The sequence below is a fragment of the Nilaparvata lugens genome, chromosome Y (genome assembly GCF_014356525.2).
Source record: "Nilaparvata lugens isolate BPH chromosome Y, ASM1435652v1, whole genome shotgun sequence".
Taxonomy (NCBI): domain Eukaryota; kingdom Metazoa; phylum Arthropoda; class Insecta; order Hemiptera; family Delphacidae; genus Nilaparvata; species Nilaparvata lugens.
The window spans coordinates 2,177,013-2,197,950 of NC_052519.1; the positions used below are offsets into that span (position 1 = coordinate 2,177,013).

At 34.3% G+C, this 20,938-nt stretch overlaps 1 protein-coding gene across 2 annotated transcripts; it reads left to right on the forward strand.

The window, feature by feature from the left end:
- The first annotated feature begins 1,882 nt into the window (after window positions 1-1,882).
- On the forward strand, window positions 1,883-9,663 carry LOC111055143 (glutathione S-transferase 1-like). 2 transcript variants are annotated; one of them, XM_039443553.1, is made up of 6 exons: window positions 1,883-2,035; window positions 2,928-3,073; window positions 4,031-4,089; window positions 5,079-5,220; window positions 6,031-6,198; window positions 7,562-9,663. In XM_039443553.1, exons 2-6 carry the CDS (start codon window positions 2,933-2,935, stop codon window positions 7,724-7,726), a joined length of 675 nt encoding a protein of 224 aa, XP_039299487.1. In that variant the 5' UTR covers window positions 1,883-2,035; window positions 2,928-2,932; the 3' UTR covers window positions 7,727-9,663. The 2 variants fall into 2 exon arrangements, with proteins under 2 accessions (XP_039299487.1, XP_039299488.1); XM_039443554.1 differs by having other exon boundaries at window positions 1,884-2,035; window positions 7,580-9,663.
- The last annotated feature ends 11,275 nt before the right edge of the window (window positions 9,664-20,938 follow it).

A 20,938-nucleotide genomic window follows, 5' to 3' on the forward strand; every position in this document is an offset into this window, starting at 1 on the left:
GTGATGATTTTCTGTTCTGGCTTGGGTATCTTATGGGAAAGTACACAGTAGATCAAATCATGTCTAGAAATAGCTGGGACTGAGATTTGGCCTGCTTGAACAACCTCATTGGGATCACTAACAATGAGAAGGTCGATGAGTGTGTCTGATTCATTAGTATGATGAGTTGGATCGAGGGGTAAAATAGTCATGTTTAGGCATTGGAGAATTGTAGTCAGTTGAAAGTAGTCAAAGTTACGATTCGTCATGTTCAAGACGGTGTTCATATCCCCCATAACTAGTATACGGTTATAACAAGGCATAAGAGAAAGCAAGGCATTTTCGAAATCTGTGAAATAACCTATTTTTGGTGGGCGATAACAGATACCAACGAGTAATTTATCATTACTAGATAAGGATAATTCAAGTCACATAAACTCTGGTCTGGAACAATACTCTTGTTTAGATGTGATTAAAACTTTTGTTTTGATACCATCTTTGACATAGATTGCTCCACCCCCACAAGCTTTATTTAATCTATCATTTCGGAAAAGATTATATCCAGGCAATGCAACAAAATTTGATGAAATACTAGGCTTCAAAAATGATTCCGAAATTCCGATTATATTGAAGTCCTGAAATCGGAAGATTGCTCTGAGTTCATCAATGTGGCAACTGAGGGATTGTACGTTAAGGTGAGCAGCCTTGAAAAGTTTTTTGAAAGAGTGGAGCTTATTTGCTAGAAACATACCTGCGTCATTATTACTATTATTGAAATAATCATACCTACTTGAGGGCGAGCGAGCTGACGTGTCAGTAAGAGGCATCATGGAAGCAGCAGACCAATCGTGAACCGACCTCAGAACGACACATGACGGGGAAAATGGGGATGAAACTGATAAAACTTAACCTAAATGAAAAAGTCTCTTGATTCGAGTGCATTCAGTATTCCTTGACAGTTCGGCTCCCTTCACTATTTAAAGCACTAGTTCAAAAATTCACTAAACACAATAAGATGTAGATGTGTGGAGTTTCGGTGATGAATAATCCTAATGGTGAATAAGATGAAGATTGAGGAAGAACTGGTAGTGGGAGATCTGGGTCTTGTGGCAGTTGATAGAACTTATAAATGACTATTCTAGGTATTAATTTGATCAAAATCGTTGGATTATATAGTATATTTTACAATATAGTGTACAATGAATACCTGAACAGTACGTAATAGACGAACTGTAAGACATCGGAAGAAAGAAGTACTGAAAGTAAAATAGTAAAATAATCAAAGGGTACTATAATTCTGAAATTGATGTTGCTTGAATATTTGTAAATATTTGAATAACACTCTGATGAAGCTTCTCCTTAAGAGTGAAATACATTCCTCAATACTTCAAGAAAAATAAGTGTTTTTTTCAAATATTTACAAGTAACACAGTGTCTGAACTACAACAAATTTACTATAAAACCATTTTATAAATAAAAAAGTAACCCTGAATTCATACATTTTATTAAAATAATCTCTTGGAAGCATTGAAATAATATGCTGTATTCAGGCGGTGGGACCTTCCCGCAAGGGACTCTCCACCAACAAAAGCCATACTGTACGAATTTACTTTATTGAAAGCCTTGGTTCATAACTAAGAAAAGTTATTCCCGACAAAAATAAACAGAAACTTTGATTCCATCACAAGCAACACGCAAGAATCTTCATATTTCAAAGACCTAGAAGCTTTGAGAACATATCACTCTGATCCAGATCAATTTCAGAATGAAAGAACGTCGATTGAGTCTGCGGTTGCAGTAGGAGGAGGTGTCATCTTACAAGGCATGTCAGCATAGAGAGAAATCGCGTCACATATCCACATCCATCTATATACTGTATTTAGTATCATGTTAATACTGGCTAGACTGCTTCGCACCAAGATATTTGATGACAGAAAATGAGATTTATTTTTAGTCATATTCTGGTTCAGTTCAACTGGATAGAGTCCAGTCTAGAGAGGAGATTAATAATAAATTGATAAGAACTGTATCAGCGTCATACACAGCTTTTCTGCAGGTGCGTCTAAATTATTATTACTATTTATATTCTAATTAATACTATTAGGATGTATTATATAATATTATTGATAAACAGATGGAAATAAATTGGAAGTTGCATTTGTTCAAATGCTAAGAAATGAATAATTATTAGTGAACGAAAATGCCAATTGAATGCTGTAAATAACCCCGAAGACTTCTGCTATATTTATTTATCTATTTAATTTCATCAATAGAAAAATTACAACATATAGAGGCTTACAGCTTTATGCCAAAACAAGCCTTATTGAAAATAAATGGTTTACTACACAAACATAAACTAAATTAATAAGAGAGAAAGAAATTAAAAAAATAACAATAAGATGGTTTGGAACAAACATTCTAAATAGAAAATGAATTAATGAAAAGACAAATTGACTAACTGAAAAAAGAGAGCAGGTAGCAAGCCTACTTTAAGAGAAAGGAAAGGAGTTTAAAAATCATTTTATTGATGTCAAATATTGACAACAGTAGGGTAAACAGTTACGCTAGATGGAAATTCGGGGTGATTTACAGCATTCAGTTGGGATTTTCGTTTAATAACAATTATTTTTGATAAATTATTTTAGATTAAAATTCATAGTTATACTGGAATTTATTCATTTCATTAGTTGGAACATATCATTAACAACTGAATATATGAACCAGAGACTGATGGTTGCATTGGACTTCAAATCAAATTTGACATTGGTGGATTATATTTGATATCACAGTGCCATCAAATAATTATTTAGTTAATGGTTACTGAGATACAGTATCACAAAATTATAGAATCATAATTTCAACTCAACGGATTTCCTTCTGATATATATAATTCTCGGTCAATATTTATTTATGTTGTGTATATTTTATAAGACTTACATGTTTTTCAGAGAACATGACAATCGACTCTTATTACATGGACATAAGTCCTCCAGTAAGGGCGGTCAATTTATGTTTGGCGGCGCTCAATTTGGAAGTAAACAGGAAGGAAATAAATCTATTCAACAGGGAAAACTTGGAGCCTGCTTTTATACAAGTAAGAGAGAGTACTATTCAGGAAACTGATAAGTTTACTCAAAATCACTCAAGAATTTATCCTTGCTTGATTTAAAAATAAACTGGAAGGAAATGAATCTATTCATCAGAGAAAACTTGTAGTCTGCTTTTATACAAGTAAGAGAGAAAACTTGTTGAATATGCCTAGGTGTGCTCGTATTTATTTCGCTTTATGTTTTTGTCATCTAAAGCAAAACATATAATTTCCATTAGTATTTTTTTTTGTATATTTAGATACAATGTTTTGTAATAATATTATGTTGTGCGGAATAAATTATTTTTTTAATTGAAAAAATGATCGAAATAGATAATGTAATATTTATTGGATTGTTGAATATTGTTCTATTAGATGGGGCTCACATAGCTCATTTCTGGCAATATTTTCTCTATCTAGTCTACTGTTTACAATACTACTGTACTGATGAATAATTAAGATGATGATCTATGAAGGAGAGAATCGTCTCATACATAGGTACGGGATAGGACGCGTACACAAATGACGCATCATTTGTGACGCATATTTGATTTCTGTTACCAAGCTTGAACTGTTTTACGTCAATTATTTTAATGTAAGCCGTTTGGGTGTATCCCGTGGCTTAATTTTGTATATTCATTGTACAGTAAATATATTTGATGAATGAATAAATATAAATATCATCACGTCTGAACTACTCAATTGATTAACTTGAAGTTCATCATAAAGATTCTTATTATATACCGAGGATGGTTATAGACCTATTTCAAATTCTTCAAGATTTCAATTTGTCAAGTTTTCAATTGGACCCTTGCAGAGCACGGATTGATTACCTGCTAGTGCAAAATACAATTGAAATAAAATTATTTCAGTTGTGAATATTTGTTGATATAGACTCGCATTTCTTATTGTTATGTAATTTAATTGATTATAGTTGATGGTTGTATTTCTCAATTTTTGCAGTTGAATCCTCAACACACAATCCCAACTATAGTTGATGATGGATTTGTTCTCTGGGACAGGTTGGTAATCAATTAATTAATTAATCAAGTAATTTGTTTTTATTCAATTCAACCTTTAAGCCTACTTTAATAGTATAATTATCACTATTCGGTGCTCTAAAGTAAAACAATTTTATATATACTGTTGCTGGTGAGGTGTTGCGATAATGTGGTGAAATTAGTGATCTTTTTGGCAGCATCCCAGTGTTTTCAAAACAATCTCAATTATTATTATTTTATCCACTAACCACCTGTAAAAGGGGTTTAAGGATATGTCAATTTGTCATTAATCAACATATTATCTATCTTCTTGAACCTCCATCTTGAGGTTTGTAAAAATCTTTATATTCCTCCACTGAGTAGGCACATATGAATAGCAGCTCTTTTTTCAATAAAAGTTTGAAAGCTTTACCTGACTTTTCTTTTATGTAAGATGGCAATAAGTTCATAATATATACGGTATCTTTATTCTTATTCCCATTCTTGTACAAAATGCAAAAGTTACTTTACTTTTTTCATTCGTCACATTACTACTAATATTTTTATTGGATTCATCATTTTTTTCCAAAAATCCAAAAGTTTACAATTAAATAAGAATTTTCAGCTCAATAATTTTGTTAATTATGAAAAAACACCAAGTACATAAACATTTCAACAAGTGTGTATCTGTAGAATTCATAGAGTCAAAGCATAGCTAATTAAATATTTATTTTATAATAAGATACTAGAATAGAGTGAGAATAACAGAACTTTGAATGTGAAGAAATGAGATATTGCATTTAATATTTTTTATTCAAGATATAGTTACCGTATTTAGTCTTTAATCAGGTAACTAGTCAAAAAACAAAGCTAGTATATATATATATATATATATATATATATATATATATATATATATATATATATATATATATATTATATATAGCTAGTATAAATAGCTAGTTTGTATGAATATACCAAATCAATTATAATAATAATTAAATTTTTTGTTCTTGAATTTCTCCTTACAGTCATGCAATCAACGCTTACCTGGTTTCAAAATACGCCAAAGATGACTCGCTCTACCCAAAAGATATCCAAAAAAGAGCTATCATCGACCAAAGATTGCATTTTGAAGGATCTGTTCTATTTACTCATGGAGTGAGATGCTTCGTGAGTACATTCCATAGTGTTATATTTAATCCTATCATATTAAGCGAGCAATTTCTGTATATTATCTGGTTATTCATGTTCAACGGATCTTGAAAACGGCTCTAACGATTTTCACAAAATTTGGAACATAGTAGGTTTATGATATAAAATTCGATTGCACTAGGTCTCATCCTTGGGAAAATTCGCTGAACGACATTAAAAGGATGATTCATCCTTGGCTGAAACAGCGGTGGATAGTAACAAAGTGAGTGAGCGAGTGAGTATGTGAAAAATCAAAATATCGCACCCCCGAAATTCATAAGATGACGTATAGCCAGCTGTGAAATATAAACACGATCATTTTAGAGAATTGTGTTCTGTTTATCAATACTGTAAATAAAAATAACGAGCGAAGCTTGGTGCCCCCCGATATTATGCCTTAATATAGACCTATAGGTAGTACGTATTTTAACCTGTCATTTCTCTGAAATTATCCTGTTTTCCAGGCATTTCTGTAGTATTTCAAACTTGAAACTTTAAATCATTTACCATTTTTAAAAACCTGATTACTGCTTCAAAAGCCAACATCAACATCAAGATGTAGCATGCATGATTGCTATGATAAATACCTGATACCAATAATATAATCCACCACATACTGTACCGTAATTAATACAATAATTTCAAAAACTTATGTACTTAAGAATTAATTGATTGTATGGTAGGAAATTATGAGGTAAGGTATTTCTCCATAATTAAAAGAAACCGACTCTACTTTCATTTTATTTCAATCAACTTGTCTATTTTATTCCGTGTTATTTTGGCTCGCAGCTTCCTCTATTTTTCGGATTATCTAAAACCATCCCGGAAGATCAGAGGAGTCAGACAGACCAATACTATGAGATGGTGGACAAATTCCTCGAAGGCAACACTTGGATCGCTGGTGATCAGCTGACTATTGCTGATTTCTCATACATTTCTACCCTCAGCGGACTTTCAGTAAGTTTTTGTTTCAAACCTTATTCCGGAACACTTCCTCATAGACTCCAAGATTAGTAGAAAAACTAGACTAGAATAATAAAAACCTGGACCTACAGTTACTTTTTCTTCCATATCGACGTATGAATCTTGAGATTTATTCTGCTCGAACTACTGTTTGCAAGGCTAATTCTTTAGATACGGTACATTTTGTTGAAAATGTTTAAACAAATTTTGTTAAAAGTGGACTCGCTTACAATTTTTGCAAATTTTTCTCTCTTTTTTCACCTTCTTTTCCAATATTTCCCTTTTCATCTCCTCTTCACCCTTCATTTCTTACTCTTATACCCTCTACCTACCTATTAAATGAGAAACCATAGTTTGCTAGGTATTTATCCTCCTCTCTTTCTTTTCAGCACTACACCACACCATGAAGCCTGTTTTTGTATTTTACTAGAAATTCATTTTTGATTGTGATTTTTTTGTATTTTGATCTCTTTTATGCATATTGTGTTGAATTGAATGGAATTATTGGTTGATTGATTGAAATTCAACCTTATACTTTCTTTTGCTGAGGATGATGCCCACATGAGCTTTAGGATTGTGCATGGGTAAAAAGATGAATGATGAGTGGACCTACAGACTACAGCTTTAGGTGGGTTCCGAACCACCGGGAAGCGATGTTCAACTCATAAATTGTATTAATTACTTTACTGTAGCCAGTCACCAGGCAATACAGTAGCCTAAATTTCAGCCTAAATAGCCTAAATAGTGTGAAATTTCCTTATTTTTGACAAAACTGCCATACGCTAAATAAATGGTATCTACTTATTTGAAAATATTCATATTTGAGGGCACCAGGAACTACATCCTATTATTTCTCTCATAACGCATTTAGAGTTGGGCTCTTGAAGTGGTCACCCTTACAACGGGAGTAGCAGGCGAATGAAACTTAACTTACCTTATTAATAGCTTATCAGCGTGACCGCATCACACAGTACACTTTTTATTATGTCCACTGTTAACATATTATTTACTGAAAGGAAGGATCAATTCATTCTCAGACATCTATTTCTGTAGAATAATGTTCTGCCAGAGTGTGGGAGGGTGAGATACCACCTATGTGAAAGGTACAAGTTAAATGCGTGTTTTTATTTAATTAAAGGTACAAGTCTTTTTCTCGAATATTCCGAACCAGTACCCCCCACAATTAGTCTGTGGGCTTCATATAGTATAGGCACCCTGATGTTTTTAAATAAATTTATCAATAATTGACTCAAATTGCTTTCAAGATTATCAACAACATCAAAAACAATTTATTTTCTTTCAAACAATTGATAAACTCTATTAAATTACCAATTAAAACATGAACTTAATTGATTAGGTACTCATATATCTCCAGCAAATATTCACCGGCGTGGAAAAATACAGAAATATTTCCACTTACATGGATCGCTGCAAAGAAATCATGAAGGATTACGATACAGCCAATCAGCAAGGAGTTGACAAATACGTTGGTATACTCAAGAACATTCTACAATCTGAATAATATAATTTCACATAAGTCTGAGAGTTTTTCAATATATTACAAGTTCAACTTAATTTTTTTTATTTCTTTAGTGAACGTTCTTTGTACGGTAAGTGTTTTGTCATCAACAGAACTAAATTATTGTTAACTCAATTGAATATTTCTTGAAAAATGAATAATAATAATAATAATAATAATAATATTTTATTTATTCAATACAGTATCAAACAATACAATTGAATATCGTCATTAAAATGAACTTATACCTAATAAAAAATACTAATTTTCATGTTATACATAATATCACAGGCTATAGTCACAGTTTACAGTCTTGTATCAGTCATATTTTCAACATAGTAATATTTAACATCGTTATTTTATAATATATTCACAGCCTAAATATGATTGTCACATAAAAAGTCATTAACACTATAAAAACATTTGTTAGAAAGGTAACTGTATAAATCTGTTTTGAATGTTTTGTTTCTATGATCTAAACTACCAGGCAGTTTATTCAGGAATTTTGTCCCAATGTAACTGGTCTTTTTTTCAAACATAGCTAGCCTATGAGGTTGCACAGTCAAATCATTTCTATTCCTTGTATTGTGAGAGTGTACCTGTGCATGAGTCACAAATCTATCAATATTTTTTACAACATACAATATTGTTTTAAAAATAAAAATGCACGGTACTGTTAATATAGACATTTTCTTAAAATATTATCTACAAGGATGATTAAACCCCAGGCCCGCCAAGTACCCAATAGCACGCTTTTGTAGTACAAATATCTTGTTAATATTCTGTAATGTTGTGCTACCCCAGAGCTCTATACCATATGAAATATGAGAGTAAATCAGTGCATAATATAATGTTTTTGCTGTTTCATTGGGCACATACCTAACCATGTTCCTTAATACAAACAGATTACTACTGATTCTAGTGGCCAATTCATCAGTATGCACATTCCATGAGAGATCCTTGTCTATCATTAACCCCAGTAGGTTTGCCTCTGTTACATTTTCAACCATTGAATCGCCAATACTAATCATAGGCTGGAAGAGATGATTTTTAGACCCAAATTGAATACACTTACTCTTTTGCGGGTTCACTGCCAATTTTGACTCATTATAATATTGTGCAACCAAATTTGTTTTAACATTAGCTTCTACCTCAAGATCATTCAAGTTTTTGTTGTTGAACATCAATGATGTATCGTCAGCGTAGAGTGTAATATTCAAACCTACTGGGACTGAGGCTTGCACATTGTTAGTGTAAAGGACAAAGAGCAATGGGCCTAAAATAGAACCCTGTGGCACCCCTCTTGTAACACTCAATCGCATCGATTGAGCTACATGAGACTGAGATTCAACACTGTAACAAATTGAAACCTATTTGTCAAATAGGACTTGATTAGACAACTACAGATTCCTCTTATTCCAATATTTGAAAGCCTATCAAGAAGTATGTCGTTATCAACGCTATCAAAGGCCTTTGAAAGATCCATGAATGTACCGATAACAAAGTTTCCCTTATCAACCTGTTCAATAACATTCTCAACAAAAGTGACCGCTGCAGTAATTGTCGACCTACCTTTTACAAAACCATTTTGACAAGCTGAAATTAAATCAAATTTTTCGAGGTAAGTCATTATCCTGGAATAAATTAGTTTCTCAAATACCTTTGACAGAGATGGAAGAATAGAAATAGGTCTATAATTTTGTATATCAGTTCTAGCACCTTGTTTAAACAATGGTTTTACCTTGGCAATTTTGAGTAGATCTGGGAAAATACCCGTTTCGAAAGCGTTATTCATTATGAATACTAGTGGTGGAGCTATTTCAATACAACATTCCTTAATCACTGTCACTGGGATATTATCAAATCCAACACTATTTTTCGTTTTGATACTTTTTATTATTTTTATAATCTCATCATTATTAGTTGGAAACAAGAAAAAATTTCTGTTGAAATTTGAATTTGAAGAAGAGGAGTCATTAATTTGTAAATTTGATTTTTGAGCCTTTAATTTGGGTGCCATTGATATGAAGAATTTATTAAATGCATCAGCTACCTGCTTGTAATCAGTTAAAATTTTTTCATTTTCTTTTAGTTCTATATTAGGCTGTGTTTGTTTTGTTTTACCTCTAAATTCATTAATGATTTTCCAGCTTGTTTTTGATTTATTTGAAGCTCTCAAAATTATATTACTCATATATTGCTTTTTTGCCTGAACAACTTCATAATCATAAATTTTTTTAATAGCTCCATATCAATTCTCAAACCATTATTAATTCTGATTTTAGCCACTTCCAAAAGATGTCTCATTTGCTTAATTTCGTCGGTAATCCATTCACCTTTTAATCTCTTTTTGCTCTGAGTTTTTTTTCTTCTACATCTCAAAGGGCAATTTATGCCAAGATGAGACTGTAAAATTTCATGGAACCTCGCAAATTGGCTGTTTACATCTATTGCATCATAAACTGAAGCCCATGATTCACCACTCAAAGAGGTTTTCATTTTTATTATGTTTTCATTAGAACAAGTATACATTGGAATACCAAGTTGAATTTGTTTAGACTTGAATCTGGTGGAATCACGTGTGCCATGTGTGCGAAAAACCTGTGCAGTATGGTCTGATAACAGTGTATGAACAACCTGTACTGAATATATACCTTTTTCAATGTTAGTGACAATGTTATCAATTGCTGTTCTGCTTATTCTAGAAATTCTTGTTGGTTCTTTAATCGTGTAGTGTAAATCAAAAAGATTCAGAATATTTACAAGATTTCTATGTTCAGAAGAACTATCTAAAACATTAATATTATAATCGCCTGCAACAATGACGTTATTAGATACATGACTGCAAATACGATTAAATAAAATTTCAAGGTTTTCAAGAAATATATTAGTATCACCGCTAGGTGATCGATACAGACCTACTATAGCATACGGATCTCCATCAATCTTAAAATTGAAGCCACATATTTCAATATCCTTAATGTGACTCAAATCAGAAATATTAATAACAGTAAATTTATGATCAATAGCATTCAAAAATTCAAGACTGGCATACACGACCACTCCTCCTTTTCTCATATCAACTCTGCAGTAACTACACACTAGAGACATGTTATATGTCTGTTGTCTTCTCCCAATCATATTATACTGTAGTAATGATCAATTTGTGATTGTCAGTGGAATAAATACATATAAAAAAGATTGACATGAAAAAGAAGAAACTTACGTTTGTTCATATATATATATATATATATAATATATATATATATATATATATATATATATATATATATATATTCATGTTTGAATATTATTAAATACATATTTGAATATGCAACAGAAGTAATAATTGTATATCTTGTTCACCGTATCACCCAGGTCAAGTGAATCAGATTGTACATGGGAGAATAATGTCATAGAGAAACAATAGTGTAAGTAGATATCCCATGGTTTAATGAGTTTATGTCGCAACTTTTACTGTTATCTCAAGCCGATTACTGTCGATTTTTAATGTTTTGTCGTGGTGAGAGTGTATGAATGGCACAATATGAGAGACTACCAGCATCACACAGCTTCAAGGGAAAGAACTACGTGGACTATCGGCTTGAGATATATCTGTTATAACAGTAAAAGTTACGACATAAACTCCCTATACCATGTGATATCTACTTACGCTATTGTTTCTCTATGATAATGTATCTAGTACAGGTTAAAGAATACTTGAAATTATAAAGTACTGTATAGTAGCATTTGGTACGGTAGTTCAATGCTCAGCATTATAATATTTATGAAATGTATGATATATGTATGTATTCAGGGCTACGGCTACTTATTTTTATTTATAAAATAAGGGTTCCTAATATGATGTAATTTCATAAATATTTATGAAATATGTTACTCTAGTATGGAGCATAGAAATTAAAAATGTATACAAAATTTAATGTCCATTATAAAGCCATCAGAGTTTGGAAGCAAAAAATGAAATCTCACTGGTTGAATGAGCTACTCATATATCTTTGAATATCAACCTTAAGATTAATGTGAGAAGTAATGATTATTTAAAGGTTTTTTGGGTGATTAATAGTTATTTGTGCAACTAGTGCGCAAAGTGACAGTTTGCTGCACCGAAAGAAACGTTTACGCCCGAGCCGTAGGCGAGGGCGGAATGGTTTCTTGAGTGCTGCAGAGGAACTTTGCGCACGTATTTCACATTAAGTTTTTCCTACAGTTACCATTGAATATGAAAAGTGGGTAATTATGGGCAAAATTGCCTGAAATCGATCAAATGTTTTTCTGTGTAATTTTATCATTGATAAAAACCTTAATTTATTGTCAAATTGAATAAAAATGTTGTCCTTGGTTATAATATATACTTAATAATTTGCGCGTTGTGCTTCGTTGCACCTCTGCTCACTATAGCAGCCCACTCACTGTCACCAACTTCATTTTGATTTTGCTGCACTGTTGCTCCATATAACCTACTAAGTATTTTGCGTTGCCATGTTGCAAATCTGGAGTGCAGAAAAACTTTTCCCGCACTAGAGCGGAAAAGTGATTCTTTGCGTTCTGTAATCAGTGCAGCAATGGCCACTTTTCAACGTAACTGTAGGAAAAGAATATAAATATTTTTTAAATATTATTATATGCACCGCATATGCATTCACAGACCAAGGTTAATAATAATTTCACAATTATTAAATACTAATAGACTCAAGTAAGTTCTGGAGCAACTGATAAGCCTCTTCTCCAGCAGCATGAACTGCAGTCAGCCCTCCATGATATGAGTATTGTGGACACTCAGATATCAAGTGATGTAATTGATTGAATTTGACCACATTGGCATTTGGCACAGAGGGTCATAGATGTATCCCCATGCTGTCATATTTTTAAATATGATATAATTATCTTCTTGTTTTTGAAGCTTCAATTTCAATTATGAAAGTTGAAAAATATTCTTTAATTAGCAGGTTTCAAGCTACAGTATCATAGACTCTTTGTCATTTCTAATGATATGCTTTTTTTTAAATATACACCGTGATTCAAAAAGAATACCACAACTTTGAAAATTGATAACTCTGCAAAGAATAAACGGAGAGTAAAGCACTATCAGTCATCGATTTGAGGAAACTCTGAAGTTTTTTTAGTTCCTTATTTAGTCCCATTGGCACTCATCTGTCCGTGCCTATTTGAATGAAAACTATCCAAGGATAGTTTCATTTAGCAATGGATCGGCTGCTAAGCAGCTCGAGACAGAGCACTTCATCACTGGCCTCCAAGAAGCCCTGACCTCACACCCTGCGATTTTATTTCTATGGGGGTACGTTGAAGATAAGGTGTATCGACCGCCTCTACCAGCTAACATTGAGGAGCTCAAACAAGAAATAACAGCAGCTATACAAACTGTTACGCCCGATATGCTACTGAGGGTGTGCAACGAGTTCGAGTATCGTATTGATATCACTCGAGTGTCTGGAGGGGGTCACATTGAACATTTGTGAACTTGTTTTCTAGTGGGGAAAAACTTAATTTAATACTCTTTATTTTGATTTACAAACCAGGTTTCTATTATGTTTCCTTGATTAAATACAGATTTTCAAAGTTGTGGTATTTTTGAATCACTCTGTATAATACAAGTTAAGAAAGTAAGGAGATATAGAATGAAAATTAATTTTTCATATTTATTCTATTTTAACTCTGTACTTGACGACAACTTCTGTGTAAATTTATGTTTGACAAGATCTTATATTTTTTCCCTTTATGGATCAAATAAATAAATTATTATATAAAGAAAATTAATAAAAGTTTCAATGTTTCATTGTAGCAAACTTTTTAATACTCAGGAATTTTAAAAACAAGTTCAAATATCTTCTCAATCATACTCTTTCTATTGCGAGTAACTGTGGACCTCATAATTTCAAGTTTCTTCCTGGTTTCCATGTCGATTCTCGCCGTAATTTTGGCGCGAAGAGCCGTATGTTTATTCTCAAAATTCTGAAATTCCCTTTCTCTCTCCTGCCGATACTGCTCTATTTCAGCCAACGCTTCCGTTTTGCCAGCTTTAGTTTTCGCTCGCGACGTTTCTTTGCTTCGGCGACTTTTTCTGCCGCTATTTTCTCGGCGTCTAATAACTGCCTGATGCAGGGTGTCACAGGAACTGACGTCATCGTGAAACGTACGGTACACTTGCTATGAAGAGAAGTCTTAGTATAAATCGTCAATCACTTAGTGGAGGTCTCCAAGATATTGAGTAGCCTACTGGTACTGAAAACTAGACCTCTTCGATCAAGATTGTTATTGAATTATCAATTGGATTATTATCTCGACTTTAAAATTTTTGATTATTAATTATTATTTTGACTTCAAACCTAAACCTACTTAATCAAAATTGTTATTGAATTATCAATTCAATTGTTATTTTGGGGACTTCATCACTAAGTGATCAAAGAGTCAATCTCCAAGTAATTGTTTTGATTGAATTAACATTGTTTTCAGCAAATCATCATTGCTCCATACTTTTATCAAAACTATTATTCTGTCTCATAACGGTAAAGCATTGAAGAGGAGAAGAAGGAAAACTTTGAACTGTTTAGATCTAAAATTAAAGAGTTTGAATCAAGTAGGTAGTTTCAAAACAACAAGTTGCAAACGATTTTTAGAAAGAAGTACCTATTTATTGTATGAATAAAAAGTGTATAAGTCTTTGCAAATTCGAAACGAAAAAGGACGTTATATGGTAGTGGTCTACCTTCTTTAGCACTATATTGCCACCAAGTCAAATCTTGAAGTCTTCAGGTTATGTAGGTTTGGTACCTACTGTACTTGTTGATAGCTTGTGCCGGGCCAGATTTCTTGATCCAGTGTTTACCTGGGATAATTGTTAATTGGACCAATTGTAAAAATTGGTCCTCCAGCCCGTCATATTCGACCCAGTGTCTACCTAGGATATTGTTAATTGGGGACCAATTGGATAAAAATTGGTCCTCCAGCCCGTTCATTTTTGACCCAGTGTTTTCCTAGGATAATTGTTAATTGGACCAATTGTAAAAATTGGTCCTCCTGCCCGTCATCTTTGACCCAGTTTGCCTAGGATAATTGTTAATTTTTATTACCCATTTCTTGGTCCATTGAACCTTGGGGTTTCAGTGACCGTGTGCCTAATAGTCTAGCTTGACGCCAATGATTAGGTCCCACTCTAGTGTATTTTTTATTTCATTGTACCTTTGTATGTTTATATTGTTTAATATTAAGCATTCACACACGCGTTTCAAATTTTCAGTACTGGCTGCAACTCAAAGCATGCTGCGACGTGTATGCACCAGCTATCAACTATCTTGTACCCTGAGAGACTGAACCGCACTGAACTGGTCACAGACGGCTATTGCGCATTGAGAAAACAACACACGGCAAACTACACCGCCTTGCGAGCTCGCTACTTGACTCGCCTACAACTTGATACAACTTGCCTCAAACGCACAGGCGTGCCTCTCTGCGTACTGGACCAGCGCCCAAGGTTGCTTATTGGCGCAGCAATCGCATTGCTACAGTGCACTATCGTGTCATTCACTCAGGTTTTTCTGTTAATTTTTAAGCATGTCTGATCATGAGGAAGATTCACTTCCTGAGCCTTCTGCTCTTTTCAATACAAGAGACAATTTGCACCAGGAAATAGATTGGTTCATAACCAGCTATAACGATTATGTTGTGGAATCACAATGCAAAATCATGGAAGCTGTTGCTTCAAGCTCAGCTAACCATCATCAAGGAAATGTACAGCAAAGTACATCCAACTCGGTTGGTGCTCATAGCAAGCCGAAGTTCAATCAAAGTCAATCAAATGTTCAAGCTAGGATGCAGGTTACCTCTTCTATGTCACCTTGTAGTTTTTGTAATTCTGTTGGTCATTTTCCAAATCGTTGTAATGAATTATTGAAGTTACAGGTTACTGATCGTTGGAATGCTGTCCGTGACAAAAGGTTATGTTATAATTGCCTCAAGCCTTTTGCACCCAATCATGTTTGTTCGGACAAATCGTGTACACTTTGTGGCAAGAGTCACCACACTGTTCTTCACAGGTCGTATCCTCAATCACGGGACACCCAGCCTACTTCTAAGGATAAGGTAACTTCAAATCTTATTCATTCTCAATCTTTTGCTCCCTCCAAGGGTAAGAATGCTGTTTTGAATTCCGTCATGGTTCAGAATGTGGAAACAACTAAGCAAGCTGTTTCTCATGCAGAACAGCCTCAGAAGAACTCTCATGTCACAATGAGCTCCACTTCGTCACTGTGTTTGCAACAGCAATCAACTGTCGCCTTGTTACCTACTGCTGAAGTTTTGGTTCAAACTTCTAGTGGGGAATTTATTAAAGCAACCGCGCTTTTAGACTCTTGCTCTGATTGTAATTTGATGTCAACTAGGTTGGCTGAAAAATTGTCACTTGTTACCTTGTATTCTGACACTTTGATTCATAGTGTAGGTGAGAATAAGACCAAATCATCTATTTCTCATTCAGTTTGCTTGTCTTCATCTGATCGTTCGTGGTCGGTTGAAGAAAATTGTATTGTAGTTGATAGCATATCATCTAATGTTCCTAGTGTGAACATTGATCTTTCCAAAATTTCAATTCCTGTTGAACTCAAATTAGCGGATCCATTGTTTGATCAATCTAAACCTGTAGATTTGTTACTTGGTGCTGGTATATTCGCATCTATACTTCAGCCTGGTAAATTGTATCTGGCTCAAAACGCTCCCACTCTTCAGAAAACCAGTCTAGGTTGGGTCATATTTGGTCCTTGTAAAGTTATTCGTCCTATTGCAGCACCTCGTTCGTGCCTCCCTGTTTCGCCTGTGGCCGCTCCCCGTAGGGTCACGTCGAGTTTTATAACTTCAAATAATGTCTCTCATCAGTTAGAGAAATCAGTTCAGGTATCAGTTCAGTAAATCAGTTCTCAATCAGCTCAGGTATCAGCTACCACTTCTTCTCATAATGATGTTATTTCAGGTATAATCAATAGTTGCTCCACTTATCACAAAATTGTTCGTACAACGGCGTATGTTCTACGGTTCATTCATAATTGTAGGAAACAAAATTCAGTCGCTCCGCGCTTTGGTCAATTAGCTGTCTCTGAAATTTCAGAAGCTGAAAATTGTATCTTCAAATCTATTCAAGAAGAAGCTTTCTCTGCCGAACTTAAAGCATTGCATCAAAATCAGGAGCTATTGCCTAATAGTTCTATTAAAGCCTTGTCACCATTCATTCATTCAGATTCTCTGCTCAGAGTTGGTGGACGTTTGCAAAATGCAAATGCTTCCTTTGATTACAAACATCAAATATTGTTGCCCAGCAATCACAAATTCACTCGTGCATTGATTGTTGCTCACCATTGTCGTCTAAGTCATGCTGGGGTGCAGGCCACCATGGCCAGTGTAAGACAACGATTTTGGTTTCCCTCCACCTGTCGCACCATCAAAAGTGTATTGCGGCATTGCATATTGTGTTTTCGCTTTTCGGCTCTTCGCTCTGAGCAAATCATGGGTAGTTTACCAGCGGCCCGCGTTCAGGCTAACTTTCCCTTTTATAATTGTGGTTTGGATTACGCCAGTCCTATTTCCATCCATGTAGGCGGCCCCAAATCTCATACTTTTTCTCCACCACTCTTCAGAAAAAAGACCCATTCTTCCACCACTCTTCAGAAAAAAGGCAAATGGTTAAGCAATTATGAAAATTTGAAGGTCGGTACGGTTGTCATCTTGAAGGATCCTGGTTCCGCGCAGTCCACTTGGAAGCTGGCGCGCATTACTGAAGTTCATCCTGGTAAGGACGACAAGGTTCGAGTTGTCACTGTTCTCACTCCCTCCGGCACCTTTAAGAGGGCTATTTCGAGTTTAGCACCTCTTCCCATTGATGAGGATTCTAGTTAATCCCCTTGCTCTTATGGTTCATGTTGTATTTTCAGGTTTCATTGTTTTTTTTCCCCTGGTTCTCACATGGGGCCCAGTTTTCAATTTCCAATTGCCTTGCCAGATTTTACATATTTCTTACTTTTTCTTATTGTGCAATACCCCCGTATGACACAAGGGGCCCAGTTTATGTAAAATCTGACAAAGCATCTATTGGAACGGTTTCACTTGTTATTCGTTCCGCTACTACGTAGACATCATGTCGTCATCATGTCTGTCTGTCTGCGCACTGTGTCTTTTGTGCGTCTGCGCTGACCAGTGACGTCACAGTCGCGGTTCTTTGCCACTGCCCTAGTCAGCTGGTTTTCTATACTTTTATTCGTATTTTTTCGTCGGATTGTTTGCCGTTGCAATTTTAATATTTGTGCTATTCGATTTTTTAGAATTTAATCTTGTCTTTAGGCATCTTACCTTTTAGTTATTTGTTACTTTTTCACCATTCGTTTGCGAGCGCTTTGCCTACGTTTCTAACACATCCGGCAGCTTGCCTTTTTCATTGTAGCTTGCAGGCTTGCAGCGTCTCCATGTCCTTTTCAATGGTGGATAGTCGAGTGTGCTTCCTGCGCTCGGTCTAAACCTTTCATCTGAATTCATCGGACTTACAAAACGTTTTTAAAGTGTGAATTATTCTTCAAATTAATTCGTTTGTACTATTCTTCAGTGTGATTCAATTATTCATCGAGTTTTTCACTCAGTTACTCTGTTAAAATTGGATAAACTTTGTCTAAAATTGCAACCTCGTGTGAGCGTTTCATCGCTATTCATTTGATTTACAGAACCTTTTTAAGGTGTGAATTATTCTTCAGATTAATTCGTTTGTTCTATTCTTCAGTGTGATTCAATTATTCATCGAGTTCTTCACTCAGTTACTCTGCTAAAATTGGATAAACTTTGTCTAAATTTACAACCTCGTGTAAGCTTCAGTTGCCATTTTTCTACAATTGGCTTCACCTCGTGAACCTCAAACTTTCAAGTGCATCATCTCTACTGTTTGGAAATCAATCCAAAAATTCCACAATTTGAAGATCGGATTATTCGTTTGGAATTCTACTCGCTCCAGCCTACTTTTCCATTGGGGGATTCGCCTGCTGTAGTGGACGTTTCCATGCTTGTCATCGCATGGCCTGATCACTTCATCATTTGCTGATGTCCTGTTCCTGTTGGTATTGCGGAGTCGTTGCCTGTCTGCCTGGCCGCATCTCCTCTTCAAAATTTTATTCAGGTTATGTAAATCGTTCTTTTCAATTTTCATTTACGTATGCATCATTATTGTTTTATTAATGTCTATCTTGACATTCAATTCACTAAGGCTACCGACGCCTATTAATTCATTGGATTTGACAGCTACCCTTGGCTTTACAAGTGATTCACTGAGGCCACTGACGCCTACTTATTATTTTATTAATGTCTATCTTGACATTCAACTCATTGAAGGCCTATGCCACATATATTTTTTATGTATGTTATTTGCTGAGCATTTTTTACAGCTTATTGTCATTTTTTAATCATTATTATTGTACCTTAGTAATAACTTTCATTATTGCCCTCAATTTATATTCATTTCAGGTATCATTATTACTACCTTTGTATTTATTGTCATACTTCAATGGTCATTAATGTCATTGACCTAATTTCTTTTAAATTTTGTAGTTCTCTACATTATTTCACATGTTGTAATTTTCCCAAGATTTGACAATTGTTTTTGTATGTGGCCATCTGCCTATTATTATTTTATTGATCTCAAAATATTTGATTCAATGTTTGTATGTGGCCACCTGCCTATTATTATTTTATTGATCCCAAGATACTTGACACAATTGTTTTTGTATGTGGCCATCTGCCTACTATTATCATCTTATTATTATTAAATCTTATATTGTTGATTCATTTAGTCTTTTATTGGCGTACTTACCACACTTCAAGCTATCAGTATTTTTATGTACAGAATTCAAAGATTTATTTGTAGGTATTTATACCAACTATAATCCACAGTCCACTGCCCTGCCCTTGGATTCTGTCAGCTATTAACAAAATGTTAATAACTGAATCCTCATAGATTCTATTCGATTGAACGGAACTTGACATACACATATGTTTATCATGTGTATGATAAGTTATGTTTAATCTAATAGAATCTATAAGAATTAAGTTATTAACATTTTGTTATTAACTTTAGTGTAAACCCAGCTTTAGACTATTAGCAGCATTCGTTGGATGAGGAGCAATTATGTTATTTGGAAGGAATGCTGCTGACCGTTTGAAGTGAGTCCCACTGGAGATCTTCAGCATTCATAGATAAGAGACCAAAATTAAGGGCCACATCCACAATCTACATTTAAACCTAAAACACGATCACTTGAATATTCCTTGAGATATGGTGAATCATTATAATGCGATTCATTCCCTGTTTCAACAAACAACAGTTTAAAACAAGATTGTGCACATACACCTTAAGGTGCGTACAAATTAAATGCGTTCCCTGTTTAAACAATTAACAGTTTAAAACAAGGTTGTGCACATACACCTTAAGGTGCGTACAAATTAAATACGTTCCCTGTTTAAACAAACAACAGTTTAAAACAAGATTGTGCACATACACCTCAAGGTGCGTACAAATTAAATGCGTTCCTGTTTAAACAATTAACAGTTTAAAACAAGGTTGTGCACATACACCTTAAGGTGCGTACAAATTAAATACGTTCCCTGTTTAAACAAACAACAGTTTAAAACAAGATTGTGCACATACACCTCAAGGTGCGTACAAATTAAATGCGTTCCCTGTTTAAACAAACAACAGTTTAAAACAAGATTGTGCACATACGCCTTAAGGTACGTACAAATTAAATGCGTTCCCTGTTTAAACAAACAACAGTTTAAAACAAAATTGTGCACATACACCTTAAGGTGCGTACAGATATACGCGCCGCGAACATGAGCAATTCAATTTTAATCAGCTGATTATATCTGTATTTTTACAGAAACGGTAAGATACAGGTATAAAAAAGCTTGGCATCAGCTGATTAAAAGTGAATTGCTCATGTTCGCGGCGCGTATATCTGTATGCACCCACAGAGAAGAAAGTTTAAGTTAAGTTAAAGTTTAAGAAAGTTATTCCTTCTACTTTGTGACGCACCTTAACATTACTATGAGATGAGGTGGAGCAACTGGAGTGAGATTCATTTCAAACTATCAGAAGTGGTTAAATGGAAAGCACAATGTCTTTAGAAATATCTTTCCATAGAACTGGAGAACAAA